We start from the raw sequence: 17,899 nt of genomic DNA on the forward strand, positions 1-17,899 counted from the left end.
AGCTAATAGTTATCAAAGATTATAATTTAGTACGCCAGACGCGCGTTTCGTCTACATAAGACTAAATATGAAAAAGACAAACTCACACCACATCTTCCTATATCTATCTATAAACAATAGTACTCATGACACAACATAGAAAACTACAGAATAAGCAACACGAATCCCACAAAAAACTAGGGGTGATCTCAGGTGCTCCGAAAGGGTAAGCATATACTATTCCACATGTGGCACCCGTCGTTTTGCTTATTTGATTAAAAAAATCCGGTAAAAAGTCTAAATGACCCCCCATCAATGTCAAACTGTATTATAGTAACTACAAATCCAAAATAAACATTACCTGATTAAAATAAATATCTAGGGAAGGAAAGTGAAGAACTATAAGAAATATCCTATGGGAAGGCTTTTTTGTTGAGGTTTGTTCTAATATTCAACAATGGGGAATCACATTTTTCTGAATGGTTAGTGAAAAATATGAGTTAGACTGTTGTCAACCTTATTGTTTTCACATTTCATTTGCATTTTATCAATTGTCGAATAGTTGGATTGTTGTTGGAATTTTCAATGCAAGGGTTTGCCCTTCGAAAGATTGGCTGACAATAATTTGCTCAACAATATATCTCTCTGACTGAATGATATCTGTAACAATAAGTGCAACTACAAAATTCTAAATGTTATGTCTGCCTGGTTGAGAAATAGTCTTGACATTTTAGTCACTGTAATAGTATTTTGCACATCTTATATTACCTGAGTTATCTGATTAAAATAAGAAATTTGTGTTGTGTTAATATCTTTACAACTGTATCATGTGTATGATAGATAGATTAATGTGAAATATGTGTGATTTTGGAAGAAAAAAATAACAAGTTATATGTTCAACTTTGATTCAAAAGAATTTTTCTTTATTACTCAAAAATAATTTAAAATAATTTGAATCTCATAATCCCCAATGTTAAACAAAAAGAAACAAAATTCTCGTTAAATATAATGAACCCAGTAATAAATAAAACAACAGTAGTATACCTCTGTTCAAAAATCATAAATCGCTTGAGAGAAAACACATCCAGGTTACCAACTAAAACTGAGGTAAACACATCAAATATAAGAGGAAAACAACGAAACAACAGAAATACTAAAGTGCAACAAACAAAAACAAACGACAATGCAACACACAGAGAATTGAACTATAAGGTAACAATTGCCATTTTCCTGACTTGGTACAGGACATTTAACAGTAAAATGGTGGGTTGAATCTGGTTTTGTGGCTAACCAAACCTCCCGCGTTCATGGCAATGTTAAATATAACACTAAAATGACAATATGACATGACTACAATACAATAAAATGGAAAAACATTCAGGATAGAGAAATACACAAAATAACAATATAAAAAAACATGTTATTAAAATTATAAGGTTTATAATTTAATACGCCAGATGCGTGTTTCATCTACATAAGACTCACCAGTGCACTTATGAACTCAGTTGTTTAATCTCAAAACTGTATTTTAAGATCATCATTAGAAGTCTCCATTCCATAATTCATTGATATTGGTGCCCTATTTCTATTTTTTCTGTTCCATAAAAACACAAACAAACCAAAAAAGTCGATGTGAAACCCTGACCCTCTTTTATAAGGTTTGTAATAATGTTTCCATGTCTAAGCCATAGGTCAGTCATTTGAACAAATATATTTAACACACACTAATATCTATATAACATGTTAGTTGGTTTATATGGTCGAAATTATCCGTTTTAATAGGAAAGATCTGCATTGGTCTACATAGATATAGGAAAATGTGGTATGAGTGTCAAATAGACAACTCTCCATCCAAGTCACAATTTATAAATGTAAACCATTATAGGTCCAGGTACGGTCTTCAACACGGAGCCTTGGGTAACAGCAAGCTATAAAGGGCCCCAAATGAACAGTTTACACCTCCTTCTATGACCCAATTTGAATTATCTGCCAGTAATTAAAAATATATGTACCCAGGGATATTTTCTCATGAATAATTAGCTGAATACCAAATCTTTACGTTACGTGTACAATGGTGTAGTGAGTCATGTTTTGGATATGGTATTGCCAAAATAAAAACTGTAGACCGAAACTTGGTCAAATCTTAACCTTTTTATCACAGATCATCACTACCTATTGGCTGTAATATAAACAGATCATAGATACCATTTTTTTTATATTTACACCAGACGTGCGTTTCGTCTACTAAAGACTCATCAGTGACACTCGAATCAAAAAATGTTTAAAAGGCCAAATAAAGTGTGAAGTTGAAGAGCATTCTATACTCATTATCACCATTTATGATCTACTTAATTAAATGTGTTTTTATCAAGCATATGCTGTTTTGTTTTTAATGATTAGCTATTTGAAGCTGTCTGCAATGAAAACTTAGCTGTTCGGAATTGAAACCTAGTCATTGTGAGGAAATTATTTTTTTTTGTTGCTAAAGAAAACTTGTTTCCTTAGCAACGACAGGAAGGACCTGGCTGATTAAGATTTGAACCTAACCTTTATGAATAATGCAACTAACTTTGATGTTTGAAGTAGTTATTCTATCACATTATTTTTTTTTGAAGTGGTCAGATGTTGGTTGGTGCATAGAGATTGACGTTAAGATATTTACACTTCTGACAATAATACACAATCCAACAATATATTTGATTAGAATGATAAACCTTTATAACTAACAATCTCACATTAAAAAATAAATAAAATAAATGTATATGTTGAGAATGCTAACTTCCATAGCAATAAATAAATAAATAATGATAAAAAAAACAACAACAAAAAACTGAAATTAGGCAGGTATGTTGTTTAAAGGATAATTTAACTTACGGTCCCCATATTCAGGATCCACAAACCTTGCCTGAGCTGTTAATGCGGCACCTTTCAATACATCAGTGCTAGGATTATTGCATGACCCGTCTGGCATTCGATAAGGATAACTCGATTTACAATTCGCCCTTTGAGGTTTTAAATGGTTGCATATTTCCGATATTTTAGGATAAAGGATTGCAAGAGCCTCTTGCACCTGTTGACTCTTTAAAGGTAGTCCGGTACTGGAAAAAAATGTGCAACAAAACTTGTAATTATTAAAGCAAAAGTTAGAAATAAAGTCAAGTAAACTGTAGTAAAGAACTACATGAGTTCATAATAGCTGGTAACATATATTTAGAAACCCGGTTAATAACATTCCTATATGAAATGCTATTTTCTAAAAATGTTCCTGATAAAAAGTTCGTACCGATAAGTTTTTTATACCCCAGAAACACAGATTTTCGATGCTCAAAGAAACGCTTCTGTTCTTATATCTACTACAGAAATAATTACAGTTCCAGGCAATTTCTTCTTACGGGAATATTTTTCTTCACCTATTTATAGTGAAAATGTGTAACCATTTTACGCTTCCTGTCTTACATTTACGGGAACAGCAAATATTTGGCCGTTGAAAAACATTGGAGAACAAGTTTTATTGACAAGTACATACCATAAATTGTACTGAAAGTGTAGAACAAAAAGACCAAGAAAAAATATCGACAGCAGAATGCATTTATAGATGATAAGTATAAGTCAAATGCATGTCTCTGTGACACATGATTATATGTGTCAAATAAAATTTAATCTATAGCGTTTAGATGGAAGGACTTGCAAGCTGACATAACCTGTTTTTATAGCTAGATAAATTTCTCACTTATATGGAAGCCGCATACAATTTCATTATGTTGACAATGTTAATAGGGTACAGCACTTTTCGCGGTTTTGCGAAGATTTTTAATCCTTTAAAAGCATTATAACTGCTTGGAAGAAGGGCGTTTACTGGTACTTTGCGATATAACAGATCAATGCCTCCGAAATGAATTATGTCCGGATTAAACGTTTATATAAAGGAGACATTGGTTTGTGCATAGTGACAAGACAAACGTAAACAAGTTTGCTTAGTGTCATCATTTGCAAAGCAGGAGTTTCACCACATGGCAAACAAATCGCTTAAGAAAAATATAATTAAAATATGGATCGATCGATCTGATATGTTAACAGCGTTTGACAAAACAATCAAAATGTGGAAGACACTGATGTTTAATCTTTTTTCAAAGATGTATGTTAAATTCGTACTTTATTTGGCCTTTTTAACTTTTTTTGGATTCCAGCGTCACTGATGAGTCTTTTGTAGACGAAACGCGCGTCTGGCGTATATACAAAATTTAGTCCTGGTATCTATGATGAGTTTATTCGTTCATTTTTTTAGTAGATGTTTTTGTGTTCTGTTAAATTGTTCCTTTTAAAATTGTTACACGATGATGACTGCTGTACCAATATTTTGACTATTTTATTCATTTTGTCTGTTTAGTTAACGCATCATTGTAAATATAAAAAAGGAATTTGATGAGACTGTCATTAAAGTGAGAGGGTAAGCGCTATAGAACCAGGTTTAATCCACCATTTTCTACATTTGAAAATGCCTGTACCAAGTCAGGAATATGACAGTTCTTGTCGTTTCGTTTTTGATACGTTTTGTTTTTTGAATTGCCATGTGATTATGGACTTTCCGAATCGATTTTCCTCTTAGTTCAGTATTTTTGTGATTTATCGATTTCCGGGATATTAGAAAATCGGCAGTAAGAACTTTGAAGATTAACTAACGGCAAAATTTAATATTGTGTCGTAAATTCTTATTGAAAAAAGGAAGTAGGAAGCAGTGAAGATAATAAAAAATCTACAATGTGGTAGATGCTTTCGCGGTGTACACAGTCTGTTTGTTAACCTACATTTAGTTATATGCGTCGAAAAATAGTAACGTTAATTTTAAAAGTAATAAAAATTATCAAATAATATTAATTTTAGCTATTATTTTAAAATAATGATTTCTGGAATAAGTAAGTATTATTAGTAATCAAAAGACTGGCACAAACCTAAACAAAAAAGCAACCATACAACACTTATTCAAAATTAAAGATATCCTCCCGCCAAAGGTCGGTGTTTCTTAATGAACATCCCAGTTTTCCTCCAACATAAAAATGACAGTCACATAAAAGCCAATATAGAAGCGTCAAGAAAACAAACTGTTTTTAGACGTTTATATTTTTTGATCAATCGATTTGTTATACTTTCATCAGCTTATATCTATACTTCGTATGTTTATTGCTCCTACCCCCAAATTTCATTAACAATCAAAAAAACAGAATGCAATGAATACTTAGCATGCGTCTTACGCATAAAGAAAGAGTTACAAATGCGATATAGGAACGTCAACGTTGAAAATGTGATTTTTTATTATCATTGTTGTAAAATTATCACTAGCCTTTTCATTTATTGGGAATTAACACTAAATTAATAAACATAATTATTTTTATAGATATATATGTACATATATTTTTACAGTTTATGATTTCTGATTATATCTGCAATTGGGATAATTGTCAATTTGAAGGTCCACAGAATCTCGTCATGCGACACATTATCTTAATACATGCTCCAACAGAAAAGGTACCGTATTTCTGCAACTTCAGAGCTACAAAGGTGTAGGTCCGGTAATGGCCGATTTTGGCCTCAAATTCAGGTTCATCGGACGAAAGATTTTGATCACTTTTTAAACACTTAAGTGTCTATTTTACTTGAACCAATTAGTTTATGTGAAAGATTTTAACTGATTTAGTCATAAAAAACGCACAGATTCAAGCTAAAATATGAAAAATATACCGAAAAATGTCACTTTTCAGATGGTTTTTGTCAAAATGAAAGTGGCCACATCCGTGTTCATCCTCAACCTTTATATATGTTATGTATTATCATAAAATACAACTGACATTCAATATTAAGGATGAACACGAATGCGGGCACTTTCGTTTAACACGAAAACCGTCTAAAATTTAACTAAAATGCAAGAATTGTGAAGATTTCGGTAATTTAGCATGACTTAATGGTACTAGTACCCGATATATGAGCATTGCATAGTCAAAAACAGCCCATATTTATGTAGCAGAAGCATTTTACTGTCCAAAAAATAACTAAAAGTTTACATTTTAACAATTTTGTAAAACTGCTATATTTTGGGGCCAAAAAGGGGTCTTACTGGACCTACTCCTTTAAAAGCCTTTGAAAGACGTCATTGCCTAATTTTGTCCACACTTTCTGTTAGAAACAGAAAATTCACAGAACTAAGACTATCTACAAATAGCAGGGGAATGTAACAATGTAACTTGGGGAAAAATCGTATCTGTGATTTGACTTTAAAGAAGGAAAAAGATCTTTACCCCGAACCAACTATTGTTCCAGTTTTGTTAAAATTAAATGAAGATTATACCGTTTACAACGAAACTGATGATAAACAAGAGAACACAGAGAATTAAATTGGAAAATACAACACAGAAAAAGAAATGAACATATCAGCCGATAACATAGAATAATTGGAAAAGAAGTTAGCAGCAAAATACCATGAAATTTTAGACTTGAAAAGAAAATTAAAAAACAATAACCTTTCATGCAAGGGTTCAATGAAATGTGGGAGGATCAGGTTCGTGAAAAGAATGAACAAAGAGACAGGAAAAGAGAGGATTGGATGAGGGGAAGGGTAGCTATAGAAAATATGGACACCTTTTCACCACTATCCAAGAAACTTTTTTGGCATTCTGTGTTTTATATTATTATATGATATTACTGATGTTTATTTTTGTATTGTAACTCATTTTAGCTGTTTCAGGGGTTTTGACTTGTATTTAAAGTTCAGGTAATTTTTCTCTAGAGGAATGAGAGACAGATGTTTTCCATTGTTGAATTTTTAATAATAAGTTTTGTGTACACCAATAAATGGTGAAGTCCTCGGTTGTACATACAACTATTTTTTGTTCTTAAAAATGTTTGGAAACTTTGTAAACAAAGACTAAGAGATATTGGTAATTTAAACTTGTTTCCATGTAGTTAAATGGAAAACATTTTTTGAATAACTAAAAGTTAAATTTTGATCCGGAATTGTAGTACAATTTTGCCTATATTATAGTGGAGTTAAATGGTGAAGTCCATCCCACTGTTTAAATATTACAGTAAGGCTACTAAGAGGTGAAGTCCTCAGTCCAATATGTTATATGATAGCTGTTCCATCAACCTGGCTAAAGAATTTTTAACAAAATGCACATGTTTTACTGGAACTTATCGCGCCAATCGTCAATACTAAGCTCATTAAAGAGTTCGGATTTGCAGGAATAGGAATGGGTTGATATCGCCAAGAAATTCTTAAAAGAGTTTCCAAATACAGCTAAGGTAGAAAAGCCTTACTAATTCAAAAAATTCAAAATTTTGTAAACAGTTAATTCCCAATGTTCTTAAATGCATGATTTTGTGATTGATATTGTGACACAGGGACTTTGGAAATGCATTAATTTCTTATTTCTTACAAAAAAACTGTTCATTAATTTGGATGGTATTTTTAATAATTTTCGGTCATTTTGATATTTGAACTCGCTCTCCGGACAATGTAGGCCTGTTGTTTGTTTGCTAATTCCTTAATTTTGATCTGAAGCACTAATGAAGATTCATTATTCGGATAAACGTGCACTAACAGTGCTATCATTAATGAATGAAACTTCTCCATTTCTTTAATTTGATTTTTAAAATTAAACGAAACAGAAAAATCAGCAGAAAGTCCACAAAATGAAACCTAATTTAAAATTACTTACTTACTTAAAAGTGTCGCAGATGCATCTAAAATAAACATTAAAAAACACTTTCCATGCAAAACGTTATGTTTTGTTCCGGCACAGTTATTTGCCTGTGTAGACACTAATGTTACACAAAAGAGTCAACGTCACCGAAGTCTTTCTATCTCCTTTGGCTTTAAAATCCCGGATGCAATGAATTAGTATCGCGGATAGTTTTGAAAGAAGTTTCGAAGTGTAAACCATGCAAGTAAACAATGAATCTTACGTACCGACCAAATACCAGTGTTTATGATATGCAAATCTCAAAAAATATATTGTTTTCTAGTTAATAGAATTTGAAGTCGGTGTTAGAATTTAACATGTTATCCTAAAGACCAAGCACGATTTCGCACTGGCGTATTGTATGGACTCATTTCTATGAGTATTAGTTATTTGTATCGTTTTGTTGATGCGTCATTCATGCATAAACCATATTTTCTTTAAAACTAAAAACAAAAGTGTAAAAGTGTCACTTACTCGCTTCGTATCCTCTTAGCAAAATCAGCAAATACGAGACCGGATATGGCAACGCTAAAAGCAGCTGCCGGATCTTCCATTTGGCCAGCAAATATGTTCATTCTATCTTTAGGGGTTCGACCAGATTGTCTTACACGAACAACAGGAGACACAGGTAATGGCACTGTAATGGCGGATATGTACTTCTGTTTAACATACAACGTTTGAATAATACATGTCGGGTACATAATTTGAACAAACCTAATGGTTGTAGGAAATTAAATAATTTCCATTCAAATTACTGTGACCGCGATATGATGAACTCTTGTCGATTTAACTTATCCCAGTTATGTATTTCTAAGCAGGTGTTGAATACAACACGTAAATTGTATAATCTACATTATGGCATGTAAATAAATATGGCAGATAAATATATGCAATGTGTACTTTGTTACTACTTTTATTCTTAATATTATAAAATTAAATTAAAAGTTAAAATGTTCAAAGATACATTAAAAATTGACTTCACCATAAATAATCAGTATTTAAATGTTCTCAGTTTTGATATTTTTCAAATTAGTCTTGTCATTAAGTTTTGTGTTTTTTTTGTTTTTTTTGTTACTGTCATAAATAAGTTTGTCCATTGTAATTTTTATATTTCTACAAGGATCCATACAGTTCTGAAATAATATCATCATATATAACTATATAAGACATTCTTGAAAATTTCATGAACCCATGTACTGTTTTCATCGTATTGGAAAAAAGGACCAATTTTAATGTGATGAAACATCGAGAAGAATATGTTCCGCAAAATTTTAAAATAGCAATGTCAACAACAAAAAAGGCACGGAAATTTCAGTTCTGCTTTTTGGTGCTGTTATTTCTATACCCCAAAAAATCCCATTTGTGGAAAAATTGAAATAATAAAAAAAGGCTCAAGTTAATTGAATAACATATCGAGATTATATTTTCCGAAAAAATTTAATTGGCAAATTAATAAAAACAAAAATTGACACGTACTTTTCATTTGTTCTGCTTTTAAGTTCCGTTTTTTATATAATATATAAAAAGCCAGTCTTGAAACAGACTGACATTTAAAAACAGAGCAGAGCAGCTACAATCATTAAAATGACGCAACTTACGTTTTGACCGATACTGTCGGGGAGCATACATGTCAACTGCGTCATCTAACGCCTTGTTTAAAATTTTGTACAATGTAGCATTTCCTCCTTGTGTTATACATGTTGTCTGTGTCAAGATATAGAATAGAAACAAAAGATAATGCGTTGACCGATATCATTCTGAAAAGAAATATCAAGTAAAATATATGATGAGTTCATTTACAACCACTGGGTCGACGCCACTGCTCGTGGAGTTTGTATTCCTCGTGCCAATTATTTAGCACTTTGGTGTTGACATGAATTATCATTGATAAAGATATATTTATAAATAAACTGTTTACAAATCATTAAAATACTTAGGCTGTTCTACATCAGGAATTGATTAGCTTGGCTGTATGGGTCATACAATTTCAATCCTGGTATCTATGATGAGTTTATTTTACATATATACAAACAGTCATTACAGTTCCGCGGAACCCTGTGTCTCGCCTGTGATTGGTGCATTCATCCACTCAACATTTGCTTTGTCCCTGTCTAATATGTTTTCGTGTATTTTACCAATTGGTTTTATGTATAAAGTCAAATATACCTAACCGAAAATGCACAACTTAAAAGAAATATATAGATGGACATATTTGATTTTGCAATCATTTTGATCTGGCCAAGTCTTGTTCAACTATATTCGTCTTGTGTTACGATGCCACAATAATGTGGAAGATCAGCAACTGGTAGAGCGAGCAAACTTACACATTCTGTTCATGGACTTGCTTCCCAGTGGTTTCAGTCTGTCATATTTGTTTTTCGTTCATTGTTGTAATACAATCGTTTCAATCATGATTTATAATAATTATAATTTATAGTGATCCAAACACGAATGGTGACCAATTAGTGCAGTACATCAGATAGTCGGCAGGGTTATAAATCACTGTAACAGCTGAGTTGAGACACAGACATTACACTTCGGAAACCAATTTGTGATGGTACGGTAAATAAAGGCAACAGCTGTTAAAAGTCATATAAATCGATTGAAATAAAAACAAATCCGGGTTACTTACTAAAACCGAGGGAAACTCATCAACTATTCAAACTTATTTAATGCTGATTTCAGTCGGTCTTCGTCGTGACTTTTTTTTAAGTAGTTTTTGTGTAAGGAGTGCATCCTGGTTAATGCCTCGATACAAATAAGAAATTGATATTATATTTTAATTTATCATGGTTATATCTATACAAAAAATTATCATTAAGATGACGACTTTACCTTTACTGTTTTTTTCTTCGAGTTCCTTAATGTTGATGTTCCATTGACTCCCTGAGATGAAGTGAACATTTCTAGGCTGCTTTGGGTATGTACGTGTTTCCAATGACGTTTCAAATATTATTGACATTAACATATTCACCTCTTTATTGTTTATAGTGTTATTTTCATATAAGTTTTTAATGTAAAGATCTCAAATAAGTATTAGCGTTTGTTTATAATCCATATCATAAAACAATACAATTATGTATACGATTCCGGAAGGTATTCACCGATCAATTGTCGGTACGATCTAACTGTTTATACATACAATATTTCCCCCGTATTATCACGATAATCGTCATCTATGAGGAAAACGATACTGTTTATGCTGTCATAGGTGACAATATCAACATTTTCTAAAATACCTCTTTTTATAATACAAACCTGGACCACATAGTTATGTGTGGTGTTCGTACTTCATTATTCTGATTAAAAATTGAAGCCAAATATTTTCATGACGAACTTCCAACGGAGCTTGTTTATGTTATCCATGCCCACCCTCATTTTTCACCAAAGTTATGAAATTTTGGAAGTCTTTTCGAAGAATTATCTAGAAAATATTTTAATGGGTTTGAAAATTAATAAAAAGATAAAAACACAAAAACTATATTGTACACTTACATTCATTCACAGCGATTCTTAGTTGACTTCCTTCTCCTTCACCCGCATTGGGTACACACAAGGCCAACTTAATGCTGAGACAAGTTAATAGTACTATTTTCCTGGAGAGCTCATATAATATGAGACGAACTTCGTCGGATTGAAATCGGCATTACTTAAATGAATTTAAGTACATGTACATGTGTTACCTTATTTTCAGATAAAAGGAATTTCTATGCATTGTCATGTTAAAATTATATTAATTAGTTATATATATATCTATTGCTTGCAGTTAAAATTAGATGGAAAGGTATTTTACAGTTTTTTTTTAAGAAGATCATATTTAACAGTTTATTCATTTTTTATTTAAAGAAGCAACGACAAAAATTAAATTGTGAAAATGGAAATACTTACATGGTATTAGAATTTAATTGCGAAAATTGAGTAGCGGTTATTTTTTAACTGCGTTTTCAATAAAAACCCTTTTACATGTCCAAGGTCAAACAATATTCAATATAAACATACTTTTAATGCGACTTCCCGTCAGAAAATATAGAAAAATACGTGACATGATTTATGTGATGTTTAATGATAATTGAAGACCCATAACTTAGTATTAAACGAAGTCTTGTCAATATTTGTAGCAGTTATTTTATGTGAAATATAACCTTTCTTAACTATGATAAAGAAGATTATCAAATGGTACATGCATTTATTTCCTTAAGTTTAGAGTTCTCAAAAGATGCTTTTTTTTTGTAAAGTATTATAAGTTATGAAAGTTATAAATCTTTTACAATTCAAAGTGAGCCGGTCTTGTTTTACACACCTTTCTATTTGGAGGGATGCAAACGTTAAAATGAATTTGTACCTTAATGAATGTGAGCATCTTCTGATTCAGAGGATTTAAGAGGCGAAGAAATATAACACCAGATTATCATTAGGACTACAAATATAGATACCATGATCCTATAAAGATGGAATACACACTTTTTGGGTTATCTCTTTTTCTACTGTATATATTTATGGAAAGCATAAAAACTTGGCGAAAAGTCATTCAAGTTATAATCTACTCCCTCAATAAAAAAAAAACCAACATATAATTGAGGCGTATGTGTGGTTCGTTTTATCTCTTTTTCATTGGTTAAAATCCGATTATAACGTTGAATGTTATTGTTTTTCCTCTAAATTTCCTATTGTGATGGCATAAAAAAAGATGACCATGTCTTATGACGTCACACAAAAATAACGAATAACAAATCAATTGGATCATGTGGGAGATTTAATTTTTTTTGTCAAACTTTATTAAGTCAGTATTTTCGAGTCCTGAGTAACAAAACGCGTCAATCAAACGGATATACATGTATGTACATCACAGGAACCTTCACGTAACTCGAAGGGTATTTTGTAGGGATGCTGTGTATGTTCCGGACCATATGAGTATTTGGACCATACGCGTATGGTCATGACCATATATGTATATACTCATATGGTCCGACCGTACGCGTATGGTCGGGGTAATTAACACTCTCTTATTACAGTTTACTTTTAATACTTCTTAACTCTTCATATGGTATGACCGTTCATTAAAAAGACGCTATCATAAAGGTAATTTTATTATTATATTATAATAAAAAGATTAGCTAAATAAATATAAGAAGTTTCACATAGTTAATTTTACTTACTTGTCAAAACTATAATAAATACAATTTATACCGATGGTCATTACCGATTTGTTATTACGAGTGAATGGCAATATGTCGACTTAAAAAATAAATTCAAAAAATTTCTTAATGAACTGTTACACAAGAAGTCATTGGAAAGTAACATAGTTTATTTAAAAGTTGTCTTGTGAATATGGTGACATGATAGCAATCATGTTACCGGCAATATTTGAGATCTAGAGCTTCTTAAAACACCGTAGACATATCGGAATGGCCAAAAACCTCGGTATCACTGTACGCAGCTACAAAAAGACTAGCTTTCCACTCGCAAACAAAAGGTGTAAATGAAAAGGATCGTGCACAACCAAGACTTGCAAATGCAAAAAAGCTATGATACCATTTGGAAGTACTGAAATGTCACCCCAAGCCTACATGCAAGAATGTAATTAGCGATGAAAACTAACTCTGGCATCAATATTTAAGTTTTACGTAGTATTTGAATTATAAAAAATATTACATTGTCATGTAATCGTCATTGTTTTTTTAGATAAAGTTTATGTATTATTGAAACTTTTATAACTTGATGTAATTTAAAAAAAAAAATACCTATATGGTCCAAATACTCATATGGTCCGGCCCGTTAATAACCAAACAAGTATTATACGCATATGGTCCGACCATACGCGTACGGTCGGACCATATGAGTATACCCATATGGTCATGACCATACGCGTATGGTCCAAATACTCATATGGTCCGGAACATGTATACCATCAAAATTGAAATTATTTCATTCTATTTTTAGAACACACTCAAGTTTTGGCATCTGTATTTTCCCGTGAAATAGGGTAAATTTTCAAATAAATTTGTTTGGCTAATTATGCCAAAATATTGTATTTCTATAATAGAAGGCAAGTTTAACACGTTTAATATATTTGAAAACAGTTTTTGTAATCAAACATTTTAACGGAAAAGCATATCTTTTATGGTGTCCTAGTAAAAATTGATTAACCTCCCCTGATTTTACTCTAATGTTTACATTGTAGTCAAACAGGAATCACATCTGCGGTTTTATATCAAGGAACATCCGTTATTGATGTATAACCATGCAGAAATTGAGATCGTTCTCGGGAATCGCTGTCATAAACTTTTTCGAGTACGTTCTTAATCCGATCCTCTTACTTCCGGTGACTTTGTTTACAACGGAGACCACTGCTGCAGACGACCAGGCGCCGGTAGCAGTGGTGGACGATGTATCGATAGTCAGGCTGAAATAAATAAATAAAGGACCATGTGGGGAACCGATGAACAGGCCCGTCTCATACCCCTCGTCCTTGAGGATGAGAAAACTTTGGGGGGGGGGGGGGGGGGGCGGGTTAAGCGGATACGGACAAACGTTCTCCGTTAAGAGCAGTCCTGCTGGACAATAACAAAACGAAAAGTGCGATCAGACGCAATATCCGATGAGGACAAGCGATTAGCTTACAACTTTTGGCTGTCGACGGAAATATCTAGACCAACAGGAAATAAAAAAGACGTTAAAAGAGAAAGGCTAGAGCCCCTTATATATGCGAGTCACATGATTCATATCTTAGAAAAAACACCAACTGAAGTGTATACTGCTTTTTTGGCCGAGTATCCTGATAAAAATGTCCCAAAGGTTTTTCGAGAAATGCAAACCTTTTTTTGTACGCCCTGTTAGAGAACAGGATCGCACAACATGCTGCTGTCGGTACCATATTGAGTTCAGAACTATTTTTTTCAGAATGTATGAAACAAAGAAAATTGATTCTCGAATCTACACACGATCGCGCTATTGTAGAGGCACGCTATCCCATTTTCAAAAGTCAAGCAGATATGTTTGCTGAAACTTTGTGTCCTAAAGGTACAAATAAAGAGCATTATAAAACAGAATGCTTGAACAGAAAATGCCAAAACTGTGGTGTTGCAAATCTCCTTTTAATGCCAGAGGAAAATGACACAACTGATGAAGCTATTGAAGTTACATGGGAAAAGTTTGAATATGTTAATGTTTGTACAAAGGGGAATCTGGAAAGAAAAAACTAATGCTAGTAAAAAAAACAACAAAAATAGGAACACTTTTCAAATTTCTACTGGAGCTTTTATCTACCTTTCCCTCACACCAATTCCGAGCAGCATGGCAAAACCAGCAACTCAAGGCTATTATATCGAACCTTTCTGCCAACGATTGTATTTGTATACACGACTTTTCAGAAAACTTTAGGTAAGTTTTCAATATAGGTATATGACATTAATCCTTTCAATATATCTGTCGGTAATTGAATCAAGCAATTTTATTATATTACGCATACAAGTACATGTAATCACAAAACTGGCATACTTGGCCAATATGTAATGTTTCTCAAAGCCTGAGGGAACAGACACACTTCGCCAATTCAAAAATTAAAATCGAGAACACCCTTGCATTTTTCACAGCCTAGTTGTCAAATCTTAGAGAAGATTACTATTTTAAATTGTCCGTAAAATTAACTCCGTATAATTGTTTGAAATTCATGTACATGTATTTATATTCCTTTTGACAAAAACTTGTAATCAATACAATATCGGAAATGCCAACAATTATTATTACAATTTTATGATGTTCTAAAAAATTCCATGCCGTGATTTTCAGCTGTTGAATTGAGAAAAACGATAAACATATTCTTTATTCTGTTTTAAAGGTGTTCAGCCAGAGAAGAAATACAAAGTTCCTATTTCCAATGCACAGAGGTGTCTCTTCACGTGTTGATCATTTATAGACACGCAGTTCTTGAGTACGACGGAAAGGACAGCACAACTGAAAACCCAAATATTATTAAGGAACATTTCTTTGTAGTTAGTAATGATGATAAGCACGATCATCATTTTGTCCATGAAGTCCAAATTAAGATAAAAGAATACTTGAATTCCATATCCTATAATGTGTCAACAATGCACGAATATACTGATGGTTGCCAATGTCAATACAAATCAAGGCACTGTATGGGTGATGTGTCAAATGGACAGCAAGATTTTGGATACGACAGACTCATAAGGAATTATTTTGAGACTTCACACGCTAAAGGTAAGTCGAAGATATCTTAATGATTTATCTATAGGTTTGTTCCCTAAGAGACAGAAAACTCATTCAACACGTATTGCACTCAGATAGTGGACGCACAATAATTATAAAAATAAGGAGATGTGGTATGATTGCCAATACTCACTTTCGTCACCACGGCACACAGTTTTTATCATTCTGGGATTCCGGAAATAAAACATCCATCTTCGCCAGATTAGATTACTAGAGGTGCGCGCCGCCCGCTTACCTTCAAATCTGTTAAACATGAAAAACTATCCGAATTTCAATACAATATTTAAAGAAATCATACAATAAGGTCAATTATACTGAATTTTACGCCGTGAAAAGACCCCCCTTTCCAACCCTTTCAAAATTCTGGATCCCCACACCAAACACATCTGAAAAAATTCCAAACGTGTCGCTTCTGTAATCTTCTTAACATTTGCAGTTAGTGTATTTCCAATACTTGTTTATGCCATAGTATTTACAATATCTGATCTAAATATTTATATTTTTCACTGTAGGCCCTCGAGATGCTGCAGGTGGATATGTTAAAAGACAAGCTGACTTAGCGATTTTAAGGAGGAAAGCAACAATTCAAACAGCTCATGATTTTTATAAATTTGCAAATGAAAACCTACAGGAAACTAGAGATTCGTCAGTTTGTTTAAGGTGTGTTTTCAGATTCATAGACAACATAGATCGGAATCGCGACAGGTACTTTAAGTCCATACCTCAGAACAGAAATATTCATCAAATCATTTCAGAACGAGAAGGCTTACTTTCGGTAAGAAATTTGTCATGCTACAGCTGTGATAGCTGCTTGCTCAACATGACTCATTCCTGTCAACATACAGAACTTGTCGGCTTAGTAAAAAATATACAAACAGAAAAGGAACGCAGGTGTGCAATTGTTGAAGATATCTCCCCAGATGACGATTTCGAGGAAGTTGATATGATCCGAAAAGGAAGTTTAGTCGCCTTATATACAGACGATGAAGGAGAAGACTTTTATCTAATGAAGGCAGGATCATGTCAAAAAAACTGAAAAGTTCGGAAACTGACGATTGGCAGGGTCAGTACCCAGAAGGAACTACCGTTATTCGTGGATTATATTACAGAAAAACAGGACCTTTATCGTACAGTTTAATTAAACGTAAAAATGTAATTGTGAGTGTCAAATCTGTCTTATATGTAACAAATGATATTTTGACGGACTCCGTAATTGATTTGTCCTTGGCCATTCACGAAGAAATAATTGGACTGGCAGAGCAAAGCAGTTTATAACAGACTATTCGGAATAAAATTGAACGAGTTATTTTGTCTTTGAATTGCTCTTATATTTTGTAAATTTCTTAAAAAGTAAACAAACAAACATTAAAAAAAGACAAACTAAAGAAACAATTAACGTAAACTGAAAGGGAAATAAACAAAACAAACATACAATCGAATTAAAAAACATCAAATTCAGTCTTTCAATGCCGTCGTTTTCAACGTTTCATTTTTCCATGTAGAAAACGTCGTAATTCGACGTTACGTTTGGTGACACCAGTATCGTGCGTAACGTCAATGCGTAAGTGATGGTTTTTAGAGTATTATATTCCTGAAAAAAACATTGATGTTAGGCAGCAACCATTTGATTTTCTTGGAGGGGGGTATGGATTTTTTTCTGGACAAACTTTTATTTTCGACTTCGGCGAAAAACAATATTTTTGTTTTGTAGACGGTCGAAAACAATTTTTTTATTTTAATTTTAGAACAACATATAGTGGCAGCTGAGGGTGAAACAAGCAATTTTTTTTCTCGGGGTAAAAAACAAACTATTTTTTTCTCCAAAAACTGGAAAACCTTTTTTTCCAAAAAAAATCCATAGCCCCCAGTATCAGTACAGTATTTGAAAATATTGAAAGACTTAAGACAAATGAAGTCTTGTTTTTTTCTAGAACTCAAAACAAAACAATATTTTGGCT

At 32.6% G+C, this 17,899-nt stretch overlaps 2 protein-coding genes across 2 annotated transcripts in view; one reads left to right on the top strand and one right to left on the bottom strand.

The window, feature by feature from the left end:
* Nucleotides 1-9,503, bottom strand: part of LOC139494955 (peroxidase-like protein) — a 30,300-nt gene extending 20,797 nt beyond the window's left edge. The window contains exons 1-3 of the mRNA XM_071283079.1: nt 9,311-9,503; nt 8,187-8,349; nt 2,854-3,077 (exon numbers count right to left, since the gene is read on the bottom strand). Of these exons, the coding sequence (XP_071139180.1) occupies nt 2,854-3,077; nt 8,187-8,349; nt 9,311-9,341 (418 nt within the window). The 5' untranslated portion in view covers nt 9,342-9,503. The remainder of the gene's footprint in view (nt 1-2,853; nt 3,078-8,186; nt 8,350-9,310) is intronic.
* A 4,723-nt stretch (nt 9,504-14,226) lies between these two features.
* On the top strand, nt 14,227-17,260 carry LOC139496090 (uncharacterized). Its single transcript, XM_071284548.1, has 3 exons — nt 14,227-15,092; nt 15,550-15,932; nt 16,454-17,260. Exons 1-3 carry the CDS (start codon nt 14,914-14,916, stop codon nt 16,975-16,977), a joined length of 1,086 nt encoding a protein of 361 aa, XP_071140649.1. The 5' UTR covers nt 14,227-14,913; the 3' UTR covers nt 16,978-17,260.
* The last annotated feature ends 639 nt before the right edge of the window (nt 17,261-17,899 follow it).

The sequence above is a fragment of the Mytilus edulis genome, chromosome 11, assembly GCF_963676685.1.
Source record: "Mytilus edulis chromosome 11, xbMytEdul2.2, whole genome shotgun sequence".
Lineage (NCBI taxonomy): Eukaryota > Metazoa > Mollusca > Bivalvia > Mytilida > Mytilidae > Mytilus > Mytilus edulis.